This window comes from Aquila chrysaetos, chromosome 2, assembly GCF_900496995.4.
Source record: "Aquila chrysaetos chrysaetos chromosome 2, bAquChr1.4, whole genome shotgun sequence".
Classification (NCBI taxonomy): Eukaryota; Metazoa; Chordata; class Aves; order Accipitriformes; family Accipitridae; genus Aquila; species Aquila chrysaetos.
In genome coordinates this window covers 7,644,846-7,662,720 of record NC_044005.1, presented here as the reverse complement: position 1 = coordinate 7,662,720, position 17,875 = coordinate 7,644,846, and the positions used below count along the sequence as shown (strand labels likewise).

General features: G+C 38.4%; 1 protein-coding gene across 6 annotated transcripts in view; it reads right to left on the bottom strand.

Annotated features, from left to right (window-relative positions):
* Positions 1-258: 258 nt before the first annotated feature.
* SLC38A6 (solute carrier family 38 member 6) overlaps positions 259-17,875 on the bottom strand; it is a 46,316-nt gene continuing 28,699 nt past the window's right edge. For 5 of the 6 annotated variants that reach the window (XM_030040663.2, XM_030040623.2, XM_030040671.2 and 2 more), the window contains 8 exons: positions 15,820-15,885; positions 15,572-15,625; positions 13,929-14,008; positions 13,158-13,258; positions 8,586-8,710; positions 7,570-7,714; positions 7,350-7,444; positions 259-6,190 (listed from right to left, as the gene is read on the bottom strand). In XM_030040663.2, coding sequence (XP_029896523.1) covers positions 6,110-6,190; positions 7,350-7,444; positions 7,570-7,714; positions 8,586-8,710; positions 13,158-13,258; positions 13,929-14,008; positions 15,572-15,625; positions 15,820-15,885 — 747 coding nt within the window. In that variant the 3' untranslated portion in view covers positions 259-6,109. The remainder of the gene's footprint in view (positions 6,191-7,349; positions 7,445-7,569; positions 7,715-8,585; positions 8,711-13,157; positions 13,259-13,928; positions 14,009-15,571; positions 15,626-15,819; positions 15,886-17,875) is intronic. The other variant, XM_030040633.2, reaches the window with a different exon arrangement.

Below are 17,875 nucleotides of genomic sequence, written 5' to 3'. Positions count from 1 at the left end.
GGGTGCTGCAAGACATCGCCTGCAGAACAGAGCAGGGATCACACACAACTATGCGGAGGAAGGAGAACACTCGTAAGTGCACAAATATGCTACCACCACCAAACCAGGAATGACTTTTAAGAACACCCTTCCCAGGTGAAAGTGATGCTGCCGCTAGCAGCAACACCACTGCACGTCAAGAACTAACTGCAGAGATGACAACGCTTAGTTATTTCACTAAGCAGGCACGTTAGGCACAAAGCAAAGATGACAATCGCATGAGTTACGCAAGTACTGTTCTTTATTTTCTGATTTTTTTTGGAACATGTCCTGGCTGTTCCATAGGGAATCTGAGGGAGGGAGAACTCAGAATAGGAAATCTGTTGTACAACATACAGGTTTGACATGAGCTAGGCAATTTTTACATACAGATAATTCTTAATTTCTTTTAAGAATTCCAATTCCACATGAAGCGTGGTTGAATGATCAATACTGAAACACAAATACCAAAAACACCACCACAAACTGTAGAAATTAGGCAGCACTTTTGTAACACTGAAAATTCTCTCCCACCAGCAGTCATTAGGAAGTAGCAGTAAACGTGTCCAAAGGTTTTTCAGTATGCAGAGCAACTACAACTAATGCTTTCAAGATGAAAGTCAACTGTAAACCAACAATTTCAGGTAAAGTGTTAAATTAAATCTAATTGGGAAAGGAGTTCTACAACAATCCATGTTACTTCAGCTCCTGGACTGATCTGAATTTCAATCTTTAATTAGAGAAAGTTAGAGAGCACATTAGGATGCCCACTATAGAAAGAATAATATTAATTTTCATCTCCTTAAGCAGGGACATTTGGAGACAAGTTGATTAATCTTCAAGTATTTGTAGTGATGCATTGGTAAATATGTCCATCTCTCTCTACTTTTTACAGAAATATCAGTGTAAGCCACATGAAGAGCCCAGGCTGCTGAACTGGCAGGACTCCAAATCCCGAATCTTCCTTTGGCTCAGTAAGGGCTCGGGAGCTGGCCTGCCAGAGAGGCACGGCTCTGCGGTAGTGGGGCCATCATTGATATTTCTATCCAGAACAGACATACTTCTGTCCTCACTTATCGCATGCAATGCTGAATGCACATCGGCTGATGCTCATAATCTTCACAAATAATCCTCAAAACTAATTTTAGGAATTTATTTTAAATGAGCTGGCCGTATTGGGTCAGGCAAAATACCCACATAGTTCCATAACCCTGCTCTACTTCTGGCCTGAGGAGATGCCTGTGGAGCCTCAAAAGAGGCAAGCGTGGACCAACAGGTCCTTTGCGTCCTCGCAGCCTCCATGGACTAAAGTCGTTGGAGCACTGACTTCCAGATCCATACCAAAATTATACCTTGTGCAGCATGAGAAATAGAGTAATAAAAGTACAAGTCCATATTCTCTCTCATGCAGACAATGTGCTTACAAGCTGCTCAAGGATTTATCATTTGCCCTGGCACCTCAATCAGACAGATCCCATTGCACCATCACATTTTCATCCTCATTAGGAGGATTGCAAGGGTAGGAAATATGGCACCTTGAGTATATTACACGACACAAATGATTTACGAACTTTAAATCAGCACAGTCTTCCTATGTTGCAAAGTCAAGATGTCTCCATGTTTCGAGACAAAATTCTTACAAGAACAGACAAGATGGGCACACCAACAAGGTCTGCCCATGTCTAGCATTGACCTTCAGTGCGGTGCAGCAGTGCACACTCGGTGAAAATCAAGCCTGCAGGGCATGGATAAAGCGGTGCTTTCCCCGATCCATACCCTCTCGCCCAGGCTGCACTCCTCCTAATGATCACTCGGACTGTCCAGCTAACGGCACATTCCTGCTCAGTGCCGTGTAACTGGCATTAACACAAAACTGAAGTGAAGGGGAAGGTGAAAGGAGGGACAGAGAGAGGACAGGACAGTTTCACAGTGTCTCAATTTTCACTATACAGGGACACAAGAGAGAATTTTAAACACACTTATTGCCATGAAAATCAATATATTAAGGTACAAACTGCTTAGAAACATGGGAATAAAACACGAGCATTTGCCACAATACAAAGGCAGGTTTGGAGCTCTTTTGTTTTGCAGCACTCATTCCTGCAATGCTGCTTACAGGAGATACTCTCCACACCCAGCTTACCGCAGTCCATCTGAAATTTGAGCAGCCTTCAAATGGACAAGGAATGGAAATAGGAGAAAGAGAGAAAACAAATCAAAGGTAACTAATTAATTCTCATCCCTTACATTGTTGTTCTTGCTCAGTTGGGGAAAGGCAACCTTTCCAATTGAGTTCAGAAATGCTGCGGGCCCCTTCATCCATTCCCATGAAGTCTTCAGAAAAGAAGGTTGGAAAATGCTAACTACAGGTAATAAAGCAGAACCACTGAAATTTATAAACCTGGAAATTCAGGGGAAAAAAAATCTGTATACAAGAATAAAGAAAAAATATATTTAGCAACATGCGAGTGAGCAGAGTTCCAGACTGGAGGCCTGTTTTGCTCAAAAAATTCATGCTAGTGCACAACTGTAGTGAAACCTTTGCAGACACATTAGAACAGTCTGTGGGAGATGCAAAGGATAAAAATAGTGTCCTTACTCTGCTTTTTCGTTGTGGAAAACGCTCATACCTTTTTCTAAATTTGGAAACAGAAGTTCTTTCTCTTTCTGCCCTCTCCCTCTCTCCGTATTTCAAGTTATGTATCACAGAAACTTAAAAGTAGCAGTATTTCTAACTCTTTTTCAGATGAAAGATAACACACATTCTGTAACCCCCCATGCTGCTATCCTTTCTGCACCACAGCCAAAATGTAATAGAGCTATAGCAGAGGTGCGAATTACTTCCATTCATCCTCACCAAGTATTAACTTCATACACTGGTATTCATCATTCCAAAGTCTACCTATTAGGATAGTTTGTTAATAGCCAGGCTATTTAGGATAATACTCAGGGATTAAAAACAATAATGGAGTGATTTCCATAGCATTACAGGAATCAACTGCAAAATTAACACTGTATTTCAGGTATTTTCTCAATCACATTTTTTAAGATGATGCACACAAACCCAACTGCCTGTGTACGCGCAGAGCATTACAGTGCAGGGCAAGCCTCAGCTTTTCAGGGGGAGGAGGAAAGAGCAAAAGCTAAGCAAAACTTTGCCAACTTTCTGCACATTCACAGATAATCTAAGTCTTCAGTGTTAAGTCTTGGTGGTTAGACTTTAAAATAAAGTGACTGCAGTGATTACGAGTATTACTCACCAGTATGGTACAAGAGTGTGTGATAAATAAGAATCAATTTCCATAAAATTTCTAATAAATATTCCTCCTAAATTCTAGTGTCTGAAAAACCCCTACAGTTCATTCACATGAATGCAAGGTCTCCTGTTTTCCTAAAATGTTTTGCTTCAATCAGACAGAAAATCATTTCCTGATGTACAGCTGTCATTGCTTTCTCAAGGTACACTTTTATAAAGTAAATATTTAGCTTTTTACACTATTGCCAGAAATACCCTGAGTGGCTGAATCCCTGTAGCGTAACAAAGCCTGTGAAACGCAGCTATTAGAGGGTAGCCACAGGCAGGAAGGCAGCTACATCTGGTTATCAAGAGTTAAAACAAGCTGGGGAGCTGCAAGAATAAAGGCAAGATGGGGAGCCTCAACCATTAATACACAATGCTGAGAAAGTCTGATCGATCCCTTGATCAAAGGAGGCCAGAGACCTCTCAAGTTAGAACCATCCCCTATGTGCACATACACACTTTAACCTGCTGAAGCAGAACTGCTGGACAAAGTGTGAGGTTTTATGAGAAAAATGTGCTATCTAATGGCTGCTGCTGCTCAAAAAGGTGGTCCCACTCCAGCCACCTCCCTCACTTTTCTTGTCCCCTAAGTGAGCTCACTCAATTCATTTTTTTTTGGCAGATAACAGGTGACATCTCGCGGTCATGTTGGTTTTCTGCTAGTTAAACACCCTGACCAGGAGCCACTGCCAATGCCACAGAAGTAGTTGTGAACTTCTGGCCAAGAGTGGACATGCTGTTTCTGGTACTGACAAACTATTAGATGGCTCAACTTGTGTCATGAAACCTCTCCTAGAAGCTTTATGATAAAGATAACTGCAGTCTTTTCCAGGGATCCTTTTCTTTGGGATCCTACCAAAACTTCCGAGTTAGTTCCCAGGCCTCACTGCACACATCTACTTCTGTATTAAGTAGAAGAATATTCCCCAGGCAAAAAGGAGGACCAAGCTGAACCACCTGGGTGCCTTCAGGCCATCTGTCAAAAATGAAAAGTATCTTACGGATCCTGAGAGAGCCAAGTGATCTGTGGGCACGAGAAATCCTAGTTTGTCAGCTCAGGAATAGAGAAGGTGATTCCAACTCTGCTATTTGCTGTTCCTCCCTATTAGACAGGTGAGGATCGAGCACATTCAATCAGGGTTATGTAAAAGTTGGCACATCAATCAGCATTTTCCAAATCCAATGTGACATAATTAAAAAGGTTAATAGCACAGACCCTCTGCTAAGAAGCTAGAAATGCCAGGCTCTGGGGCTAAGTCAACATATTAACAGAGCTGTCTCAGCAGGACTTTCTAGCAATAGTCAACTACATTTGCTAACTGTGCACCTTATGGACAGAAAAATTTATTCAAATGTCACTTACTAGTTGCTTTCATATTACATAAATGTATTACTTCGCTATGATTCACTTGTGTCTTATTCCACTTCTCAGATGTAAAAGTGCTAAGCTAAATTAAAAGAAATATTGCATCTGGAAATAATGAAGAACTTTCCCACTCTGAATCTTGCCATTTGAGGCTGAGGTCTAATTTCTTAACCTTACACAAGCCATTTCTGTGGAGGCTTAGCTTCCTTAGGGCATAAAGTGTCTGAAGAGATTAGGCTATTTTAAAGACATCAGATCCCATCCGATAGAAACAAATTTTAAAAACCTTACCACAATATCAGCCACTTTCATTCTACTAATGCAAGGAACTTTTGTGGTGGGCACTCAATACCATATTTAACAGAGCCCAGTTGCTGTTGAAAATTGCATTCACATTTCATTTAGGCAGAAAAATTAAAAAAAAAAGGAATTATAAAAGGGTACATGGAAGTTTATAAAGATCCGAGGTAAAATTAGGGTTCCATGAACGTAGAATTTCCTTTGTCTTCAACAGAGGCAGAATTTCACTTTTCAAACCCAAACCTTCCCTGACACACAACAGTACATAAAATATAGAAACACTCTATTTCAAATACGAAACACTTGTAAAAATGGGAATAAGAGAGAAAAAGAAAAAAGTCTTTCACTTGGAGGAATACTGAGGTACATTGAATAATATTCAAAAGCAGATATTAATTGAAAAATGTCTATTATTAACTGCAAAATTCCTAATGCTACTAAAAGCTATTATGATAGATGGCCAAAGCCTTCTAATTTAAAAATTACTTCAGTATGATTCAAGTATACTGAGGGTATAAAAACTCTACTTAAAAAAAAAAATAACAAAAATCATGACGTGCCCATTAAACTGGGCTAAGGCAGTTGGTTTCTGGATCCATGTTAGAATAAATTACAGTAAACAGTTGGAATCAGGAAGTTCTTAATATGAACTGGCTGAAATTTTGGAAATTATTAAAGCAATAGGAGTCTTTCACGGTTTAGGATAATGCGTGCATTATCCTAAATGCACACATCACAATATGCACATCATGATTGATGTACTACCCGTCCACCTCATTTTCTTTGAAAGAGAAGTTATTTCAAGGTTCTGCTTTTGTTCACCGTGTGCACTAAACCATTTTTGCACTGCAGAAATTCTCAAGAGACCTTCGTACCTGTCATGATTCCACCATTAAAAACTAATATTTTAGAATGGCAAAGACTAATTGTCCAATAACTGAACAGAGTGACTCAAGATTAAAGGAGGAACATCACTAACACAGTAAAAAAGAGCATTATTCCTTCCATAGACAGCTTTGGTCAGTGTTTTCTTTAGGATGTTCAGCATTCATTTCAGTAGTTTTGACACGTCTCTGGTTCTTGCTGTCCTTCTGAAGCTCAGTTCAGACAGTGACAATAGGCTGTTATTGATCAATCCAATTGAAAATTATTAGAACTAAACTGAGAAGGCCAACACAAATGCCAAAAATAACCAATGCACATGCCTGTGAAGAAAGAAAAGCAAAAATTAATGTTTTACTAAAGGAAGCATTTTACATTTCTAAGGCTTATGATGAAAAAACCTATAAGAACTGGTTTAAATACTGTCTTTTAAAATAATCTTTAATGTTTCAAATTACTCAGCCTTCAAACACAAGGCATCTGCTTAGGGGGAAACTAAACTAAGCCTGCTCTGGGATAGTTTCACTGGAAACTCTCAGAGCAGTCTGGTTTGCTTGCTCACACTATCCGTCTGCCAAAAAGAAAAAAAAAAAAAAAACACAACAACAAACCAAAACCCAAAACATTTGCCCTTTACAACTCTGAGCAAATTAAGAAATTGAATTTGTATTTTACTCGAAATATAATTAAAGTTACAATGGATTCTTTACATTTTTGAATAGCCAGATGATAATAAAACTACAGTTCAAGAGACAGTAGCTTGCTGATTTATAACAAGGCCCCAAATCTGTTGGAACAAGTGAAGACTTTAATGGTCAGAGAGCACCATTATTACATTTTCTTTCAGATTCCCTATTTAATCAATACAAGAGCAGCCCTATGAATCATAAGAACAGCAGAAGGACTATGTATAAACAGTTTGTCAGCATTGTAGCCACTGTCATGAAGTAGCTTTGCTTCGCAGTGGTTAAAACAAAGACAGTTACAGTGCAAAAAGCAGGCTGCTGCACAAATTCCAACTAGAACTTAACCTACTACACTGAAAGAGAAACCATGAAGAGGAGAAAAAAAGAAAAAAAAAAAAGATGGTTTTGAGAAAGCTTACATAGAAAACAAGCATAAACACTGTTTCACTTAAATGCAGTTTGGCTTTGTCCCAGCTGCCCAGACAACATCAGAATAATGTCTAAAAACTGAGGAGAAATTGGATTAAAAGTCAACATCTGAAAACTATAGGGAAAAGCATGTATTCAGATCAACAGTCCGGCATATAGACATACTGCTAGTCAAAAATCTCTTGTGAAGAAGGCGTTTCAGAAAGAGTAGAGCTATCATGACGGATAAAAGAAAATGCTCACAGATTTTGTGAACTGCAATGAAAACAAGAACTTTGCCCCTCGGATTACGTGCTCTACAGTGTATTAAGATGCATCTAAAATGAAACTGTTTAAATATGATTAGCACACATGGAAAAAAGCATACCCCAAGTTTCTGCGGTGATAGAAAGTCCTCTCTGCTAAGTTTAAGATAAAATAGTCCAGGATATACAAAAAGTAAACATGTTGATGTGGTTGAACCTTTAAAAAATAGAAAGTAAGATTTTACTTAGAGCAAGATTGAAGTACTTTAGCTTATCATAATACTGAATTTTTTTGAAGAAAAGTTAAAAAAAAAACCAAAACCAACAACCATAACAACTTACCAACTACTCCAAATACATTTTTAATGTCTGGCACGTACATTGCAAACAAAACAACAATTGTATTCAGTGTTAAAGTGACAAGGATATGGCAAATCCACGACACGGGAAGATGAGAGAAAAATACCATCAACACAGCTTTCCTTGCCTACATAATATGAAGAGAAACATTGCACGGGTAAATACATACATATACATATATTTTAATCTTATCTCAATTTCATAAACTTAAGAATTACATCATTCCAGATGTGAAAGAACATTTTAAAAATCAAAATGGAAAAAATTTAGTAATAGTTAAATGTTTCGTCTCTCTGTAGCATAGAGTTTACTTTAGTATTAAAGCAGTATTTATCATGTGGCCATTAGTCTTAAGGAATTACTCCTTTTTTGCAGGGACAAAAGAAGGTCTGGGGGATAATGCTTTGTCTCTTTGAGCGTGTGTGGTAGCAAATGTCAGCATGTTGCCAACTGATATGTAATCTATACACTACTTCTATATACGTAGTTTTGCATGCACAATATTTTTTGGTCCTAACTGAATGAATTTGCAGTTCCACCATGGTATTGATAAACTAAAGTAGCGGGTTTTTTTGTGAAATAGGTCAGTATGTGTTTTTAATTTACAATTAAATTGAGTTTTCAAGTATAAGTGTGTTTGTGTGTGGGTGCGTGCATGCAGAAAGGAAAAACCAAGTCAGCAAAACTCAATTTAAGGCGGGGGGGGGGGGGGGGCGAGATCAAACTAAATAAACTTTAGAAGTTCTGAATTCTCTAAATTAAAAACAATGCTGTGGGCTAGTTTTAATCTGAAATCTGTCTCAAGAGCACAAATTAGCTTAGTGGTTAGTTGTTATTTTGGAGCTCTCATGGAACATATGCAAATATGTGGTCTTTGATCAATCACTTGACAAGTGAGTAAGATACACAAGACTAGATGTGACTCAAATATTGCAGTCTGCAAAGTATTAGCGTTACCATTGCTTACTGCCAGCTTTAAAACGTTTAGGAGTACTTACTGGGAAATGGATTAGAGGGACTGTCAAAAGCACAGCAAACAGTATGGCTACTTTAACAGTCATGATGACAGTATCATGTGGCAGGTACCTGCTGTAACCTTGTAGCAATTCAGAATCCACTTTGTCTGAAAACAAGAAAAATTAATTGCTTTGTTAATCATTTGACAACTAAGATAGTTAGCAACGCATATTAAGCTTACATTCAAATTGATCAATTTGCTTGTGACTAATGTGGAGTCGAGAAAGGTTGTAGATAAGCATCACTTTGGCATTACTGATACACTAGGATACATAACCTTAAGAAAACAGAAAAAAACTTCAGGAGGCGAGTCTCTGTAGAGCCTCTGCTGAAGCCAAAGCTACCTAAAGAGAAGATACAAATATGAAGCAGGAAGCATTGAAAAGAAAGATGATATGACATGAAGCCAAGTTACGGTAAAACTTGTTCTATGTGTCTGAAACAGTCAACACTAGATTCTTTTGGTTGAACTAGAAGCCAGAAACAAATTAATTTTGCTAAATTGTCTGAATTGCATTTCCTTTTTTTGTCCCAGAAACATTAAGTCATATGCAAGGTAAAATTGCATTATTTGAAAGAAAAGCTGCAATTCTAATTTAAGGGAAGAAAGAAATGTTCAAAACTATGCTAGCGTTATGTGCTTTTACTGTCTATAGTTAGCAATATATTGCTATGGAGAAGGATATATCGACATGGAGAACGATAACTAGCATTAGTTATACTTCTAAAAGAGATTTCTTATTAAAAAAAAAAAAAAAAACAACACCAAACAAAAAACCAAACAAAACAACAAAACTATTGACAATTGAGACTGATTTTTCCCTATGCCAAATGAGTAGACAAGTGCAACGCAAGGACACCTGAAGGCTGTCAGTTTGGATTCTTACAGCACCCACAGAATAACAGAGGACTGGACTGCACTGGCACTGCACCCAACCAGGCCGCACACTTTCAGATGACAGCTCTGTTTTCTTCAGCAGTAGGAATCTCATGTGCTATCCACCACATGTATATTTAGCTTTGCAAAACCAACTCTATTGTGGAATTAACTATAGTACCGTATACCACGCAGATACCATTATAAGTGTTACTTCTGTACTATTCAAGGCAGAAGTTGGACAGAAAGTGATGAATCAGTGATGAATCCTTCGCCTTTGACTTTTGTCCTTTTAAGGTGAAAATTTTCACTAAGTTAACAGCAAAAGTCAGAGCCCCAAAAGTGATCTGCTACCCCGACTTTTTTTTTTTTTTTGGCATACCTTGACTCTATGCTTTTTTGGACTTCAGAATGGACCAAAATTTCCACCAAAGTCCTGTTGCTGTATGACATTTCAAATTCACAGAAAACAATAAAACATATGAATCACAGAAAGATAAAGCATATCTCATTTCAAAGAGGAAGCTCTTTTTTTGTTTTCAATTTAAAATAAAATGTTTTATATTTTCTCAGACCGGTGTTTTATGAACAATGAACAGATTCTCTCTATTTAAAGAAATAAGTTAATTAAACAAGACAACTAAAAAGTAAAAAAAGGAGAAGAAGCTTGCAAGGGCTGGGGGGGAGGGGAGGGGGCATAAATCTCTTACAGACATCCACTGTTGGTTCCAGTGTTTTAGACTCTTGGAGTCTAAGAGTTACTAAAATAAATCAGGCTTGCAGAAAACCAGAAATGTTCACAGTGAAACAGACTAAAAGTCTACAGTCAAGACAGAGTCTTGTCCCAAAGAAATCATGACAGTGAAGGTAACAGGAACTGGGATGGTTTCTAGGACTACTACCATTTTTCTTTTTCCCTTTTTTTTTTGTACTTCTTGTTGAGATCTCATCTGGAGACAGATGGTCATCCTGCACTGCCTGCTGAATCCTTCAGACGCTCAGAGTGGCACTCAAAATTATATTTTCCTACAAACCACATGGAGACAGTCAGGAAATGGTAATAGTGGCCCATACACTATTAGAGGTTTCAAGACTCCCCATATAATTTTTCAAAGGATTCAAAGGAGTGTCAAGGGAACATTTTCAGACAGTTATGGTCAGACATACATTTATACTTGGGAAAAAAAGGTGCAAAATTCCCTAGAAATCTGGAATTATTAGCTGCTGAAAGCCAGTATTCTTGGTGCTTTGTCAGACACTATCTCAACCCCATGAAAAGATCAAGAAATATAAAACACTCTGAAAGGAGAGGAAATCGTAATCAGAACACTTTTGTCTTACTGCCTTACCATCCCTTATAAGAATTTTTATTCTTCCCAATCAACACAGGTTAGCATGTGATCATCTCATAAAAGTGGTGAGTTTTCAGAAGACATTAGAAGAATCCTCATAGATGACTGTGATGCATTTATGTGACAACATTTGTATGAAACTACTCCAGAAGACAGATCACCAAGTAGAGGCAATTCAATTTGACAATGCATGCTATGTGAGCGAAACACACCATAACACAAATTTACAGCAGGATACAGAGGCAAATGACATTGCTTAGAAAAGACATGACACTGTACCGTTATACAACAGTATACTAAAATCGCTGCATGAAATAGACACACCTACTTCTGCCAAGGTTATGATGGACCTTTAAAAAAAAGGCCATTATGTAGATAAGGGTTCTGAAATCTGTGTACTTGGGAAATGCAAGGATACCAGACAGACGAAGTCATCTATGTTTAAACTCAACTAAAAAACTACCCAGAAGTATCAAAAAGTCCAAATGCAGAGTTATTAAACTGGTACTGAAGTACATTGCCACGTAAACTCTACAGCAAATGAAAATGAAAGATGTCAGTAGAATTTGGTAGGGCAAGTGTCATACCCTACCCACTTTTCTGTTTGGTAAATAAAAAGGTATATTTACTTCATCACGCACTGTGTTAACAACATTTCTAAGAAATATGAATTTCTTGGTTCAGTTCATGTATCAAACAGATACCATGTCTGGCTCAGGAACTGCATGCAACAAAAATTATTGAAGACTGGAAGCATGTGCTAGGAAGCCCAACTCAAAGCTTTTCCTTTTACATTTTTAAATCCTTCCCTAGTCTTTTGTCATTGTGTCGTGGTTTAACCCCAGCCAGCAACCAAGCACCACACAGCTGCTCACTAACTCCGCCCCCACCCAGTGGGATGGGGGAGAAAATTGGGAAAAGTAAAACTTGTGGGTTGAGATAAGAACGGTTTAACAGAATATAAAAAGAAGAAACTAATAATGATAACGATAACACTAATAAAGTGACCGCAGTAATGATAAAAGGATTGGAATATACAGATGATGTACAGTACAATTGCTCACCACCCGCCGATCAACGCCCAGTTAGTCCCCAAGCAGCGATCCCCCACCCTCACTCCCCCCAGTTTATATACTGGGCATGACATCACATGGTATGGAATACCCCTTTGGCCAGTTGGGGTCAGCTGCCCTGGCTGTGTCCCCTCCCAACTTCTCGTGCCCCTCCAGCCTTCTCGCTGGCCAAGCATGAGAAGCTGAAAAATCCTTGACTTTAGACTAAACACTACTTAGCAACAACTGAAAACATCAGTGTTATCAACATTCTTCACATGCTGAACTCAAAACATAGCACTGTACCAGCTACTAGGAAGACAATTAACTCTGTCGCAGCTGAAACCAGGACACATTGCCCTCCACTGAAGTCATGACACAAAACTAGATGGGTGCTTTTTCTGATTCAGACCTTCTAATTTTCTTATGTTCCTTGTCAATTTTTTTCCGGAGGCCTCTAGTTTGTCTTTACATTACACATAAACAAAGAGGTCACTTTGTGCAATCCTTTAAAATAAAGCTTTCCTAAATTGGATGATTGATGGGGAATTTTTTTTCCACTTCCAGCAGATTTCTAGTGAAATAGCTAGTGTTAGTTCCAATTAATTTGTAAAAATACAAAAACAAAACAAAGAAGCCATACATGCTTTGTACCCGACCTGTATCGGACAGGGAAAACATGCTGTAAACCTTCATGCCTACCTAACATTAGGGCTAGACTTGCTGTGGTCAAATTCCCCTCATAAAAGACAACAGCCTCAGAGCTACTCAGAGACTACAAATGTGCTGGGGTATCACAGGGTTAATAAGTGATGAATGTTGCTAGAAGATACAGCCTCAGCACAGACCTTTCAAACTTGTTGGACAAGCAGACTATTATCAGATCTCAAAATTTCTCACAGACCATGATAAATCTGTTGCCAGCTTTTAAGTGAAAATACTATACAGGCCAACATATAGTGGCAATCAGTAGTCTAATTACATAGCATTAGAGAACATCAACAGACCATCAGCTACAGTTTAGGGACCAATATCTTGTCCTTATAGCATTTTAGGGCATAAACCCCGCAAAGTTTAGCTACATTAAATACTGAGAAGTCAATGAGACTAATACTTGGCAGCGTTAGGCATATTCTTAAGTCTTCACAGGAACAAGATTTCTGAGGATTCAAGTGTATTAATGCACAAACAAGCCTGAAGTACTCCAGACAGAATGCATTTATCATTTATTATTAGCCTTCATTCTAAAGAATACTTGAAGAATATACTTACCGTAAAATGTCAGGTACCCAAACAGAGCAGACAGAAAGTAAATTAGGAAACTCAGACCAATTCCTGTGACAGTTACATTCTGCATTCTACTTTTGGATGGACTAAAACAAAAAAATCCAGAAAATTAGTGTTGCTTAATCTGTATTGTGGACTACTACAGTGCAATCTACATAGCAGCTTGCCTTTCATAAGAAGGCACCATCTTAATTTATGGCCACAGAGTATTTGCTGAGGTCTGTGCTGTCAGTAATATTTATGGTTTTTAAAAGTATTTTTAATCTGGTAATTAAAGGGCACTTTTCATGCTGACAAGTAACATTGTCCCCATCTTGTAGGGAATTTAGACATACCAGAGTATCTTTTAAATCAAAATTTGCATTTATACAGGATGATATATATACAGAGCCAGGAACAGAATCTGGGTCAAAAAAACCACTGAATCAGATGTGACCAAATGCAGATTCAGTTACAGCAATAAAAATTAACTAGTAAGTACCTTAGCAAATGACCTTTTTTTCTCCAGATTGTCCAGGCCAGGACAATGTACTGACACTGATGATGGAACCATATTTGCTTACTTTTCTCTCCTGTAAGAGAGGAAAAGCCAGTACAGACTAAAACTGTACATTTCCCCAAAACATGAAAGCTACTTAGTTTGCATTGTTTGATAGCACTGACTTGAAAATAAAAATTATTCAAGATTAATTTAGGGGAAGTATTACAGAAATACTATAATTATATTTTAATATTGCATGTGTTTTCATACATTACCTTTGGAGCTCACAATAGATGGGTAAGACTGAGGTATGGCAGAGAAAAGAGAAGGCCATAGTTGGTATTGCATAAGCACTCTAAAATGGAACAAAAACATCTTGTAGGTTATTTGTTATTACAGATGGTTGGAAAAATGTCTGGATGAATTCAGAATTCAGTTCAAGCATTGCAAGTCAGTGGAAATCTTTCCACATTAATATTCTGAGATAGATCTCCACAACACAGAATGGCATCTCTGAATCATTCCACAAAAACTGGACCTTTTCAACTAGCATATCTTCAAGGGGTGGTCATAGATTACTATTTCATGATCAGGAAAGGTCATGCTGTCTATAAGCCAACAACTGAAAGATTCCTTTTTAGCTGTATTGAGGCCAAGTACTTACCTAAGAAGAGTAGGATTTGCCCCAGTCAGTGTATCATTCATAAAATTTTCTAAGAAGTTTTCTAAATTCTAATATCTATAGCTACCTGTCAAATTACCGATTCCATCATCCTGACGTCACTATTTTCATATTACTCCTTCAAAAAAATTTGGATACAGCATCCAGAAAATATAACATGCTTTGGCATCTAAAGTTTTAAGATAGTTATATAATTAAAGTTGCAACCACACAATTAGCAGTATATTATTCCAAAAACTTGTAATGGAAGAGATGACTCATCTAGTACAGCTTACTTCAGTTGCCAAGTGGCATAAGCCGAAATATAACAAACACTTTTGTGCTGACATAATCAGGCCCATACTGGTAAAAATATGCCACTTTCTATTGATAAAGTTAAAATTAAAAAAGAAGGAGAGAAGAGTCCCAAGATTCTTCAAAGCACAAAAGGCCAGACGAAAGGCCAGAATCTCATGGTAGATGTTTCTGGTCAAAGCAAAATTTCTTCTCTGATCTACAGATAACATTTGTCTCCTGTTTGCATTGCCAAAGTTGGTTTGTTTTTTTTTTTTTTTTCCCTTTTTCTTGGGAGGGTGGTGGTGGATTTTGTTTTTTCAGACAAATGCAACCAACCGTGTCCCTCTTAAATTCCACTACATTACAGGCCTATCCCAGATTTATTCTTCCCTTTTTCCCTTCCTCTTCACCCCACAGAGACTAGAGTTCTACACGATACTTCCTCTTTTGCAAGCCTTGATAGGTGGTGACATGATTTAAATGCCACATTAATTAACAAATACCAGAGCTGGCATCCAATGAAATGCACAAGATTGCATTAGGCCTGAAGAATTAGCTTCAGGTAAGAAAAAACTAAGGTTAGGTCCAGGCAGTTTCAGGAAACCTGTTCTACCTCGCCAGGAACTAAAAGTGTGCATACAGCCAAGTAGCATTGATTTCCACCTGAGGGCATATTAAGTTGGCTTGATACGACTGCATCATGAGGCTGACCACTGCTGCATCTGTTATACTTTATACTTTGGTCATATTTGCAAAATGTTTTCATAAATGCTAACTTGGACAGCCAGCCTTCATATAAAAGAGTGAGACTGGATAACACTTGGCAGCAAGTATAGGAAATATTTCAGCAGCCTATAGCTAGTTTTACAGAAGAATAGCTTACCCTGGGCACAGTTTAAACCCCAATTCTTTAAAAACCACCACCCTCCTTTAAATTTGCGTATTGTTAATAGAGATTACCTCTTTTGAAAGATGAAAGAGCTTTGCTTTACAATCCCCAGTAGAATTTGAAACCTGTAAGACATACATGCAAAAATATGGCATAACGAAAGAGTAAGTCCAAACCACAGATGTGAAACTTTTTAGTTTCTGTGATGATTAAGAAAAGAAGGAATTTAAATTACAAGTAATTCTGAAAGTGTTAATGTAAAAAGAGCATTACAGTTCCTAATAAAATTAGAAGAACTTCAAAACAGCATGCACTTTACCTGTAAAGTCTCTGTGGCACTACTTAGAGGTAGAGGACAAGGGATTGACCATTTTTTTATTATAACCTGCAAAGACAGCATATTTAATGTATGAATGATACCCTAAAAATCAGTTTAAATTTAGATATACGTAGCTAAAATATCAGACTGTTGGTATACAAAGCAGGGAGCTACACCCATAGTAAATTAACAGTCTTGACTGGTAGATAGTGAGGCCACAAGAAGGAAACTTGACAGAAAAACCTGTCAGTGCCATTCCATACAGCTGCTTACCATGCACAGCTGGCAGCCTTATGGCGTGCCTATCTGGAGGCTGTGCACTGAAATGAGCTCTGACATTAACTGAAATACAACCAGCGCTCCGCATTCACTCTCTCTGTGCTCCACACTAACTGCCTCCCGTACAGAATAGCTGCTGTATTAGCTGTCCCAGGCTCTTTCCGTAAGTAGACAAGCCCTTAACAGAGATAGAGCAGAGCCTAGGGCTAATCTTAAAAAGGCAGAAACATATGGTTTGGACTAGAAAGCAAAGGAAAAACAATAAATGCAATTATTGTCCCAGAATGTCATTGGGGCTTTAGCTACACCCTGCTGGTTTAGGGACTGCCAAGTAACAGGGCTGAAAATCAAAGGGAAATTAAAATAAGAAATGTTACCTCCTTTTTCAGGAGCCTAGTTTAAAATGATAGTTGCATTGCTCTCCTCACCCTAATTAATTTCCTATTGTAGTTGCCTGGCTTCAGAGGTTGTAATTCTTTTGAACCCTAGAGCAAATAATTAAAAACTTAATTAAAGACTCAGATTCATGAGAAGAATAACATGGAAGAGAGTGCTTCTCCTGGCTCAGAGAAGTACTTTTTGCTTGCAGCCAAGTGGTGTTTCCCAGAGGATAAGGATTAGATGCTCCGTCTTGTCACCAGTGCCAGGAGAAGCAAACAAATGCTACCTCCGGACAAAATGTGGGAAAAAGAAACTGCGGGTACACAGCACGCTGAGTCCATTGTGGCAATAACACAGGTCTTAAATTGCATGACTAAGAACAACTCACAACAACTCAAGGTATGGAACTAGGTAGTAGCTTGCTCAACAGCAGTCTGCAAACTTCGTGAAAAATGATTATCAATGGAAATCCTCCAAGCATGTTTCTGACACTAAACTGGCACTGCTTTATACCAGGAGATCTGTTCTTACCTGCTTACCGATTGGCTAAACTGCCTCCCTCTGTGCAAAGTGAACTGCAACCTCATCTGAGGAAGGGTGTAAGAAGGGACAAGCACAGGCATCAAGAAGTTCAACCAAAAAGCGAGCAAGGGAGAAGGAGGAAAGAACCAAACACTAAAATATAACTTAGGCCTGTATCGTACATATGCATGACTCTGTCATATGGGTCACCCCTGCTTCATCTCTTTCTTGCACACTAAGCTGAGGCACAGATGCAGACTGCTGCTGCTATAGTACCATAACCGTGGATGCGTGGCTATGCTATCTCTCCAGGAAGCCCAAGCTTGTTGGCTAGCTGAAGACATTTATGAGGCTGAGCAAGAAGGCAAAATATTTTTTCAAGAAGATCTCTTTGTATTTACAGGCACCCAGATAGGGGAAATAAAGGAGAGGCTTTGAAGGCTCCAAAGTAGGAGGCTTTGTGGGAACTCTGGCTAAGGTTGGAATAGGCTTCCTGAGCAATGAAAGGGAGCAACGCTACAGGGCAAGCTTTGGGGAAAGTGAAGTGTGCCTGGCAGTGGTGGGAGCAAAGACATACATAAACATTGCAGAGGGAAGACAAGACAAGCCAAACCTAAAAAGCTGAAGAACATTTTTCTAAAATAAAATTAATGCAGATTAAGATCAGATTGAAATGGAAATAAAAAGAGACAAAATAAAATGCACTAGGTGCATTTAGAATCTGTAATTATATTTGCCCATCTGCTTAATTATTCAAATCTGTTTGGGTTTCCAGTTGTAGTCTAATGAGGTTCCCCCCAACAGGAAGAGATTTTTAAGTTGGCAGCACAGCTCAGTTAGCTGAGCAGTCATGCAGGCAGCACCATCTTCCTCT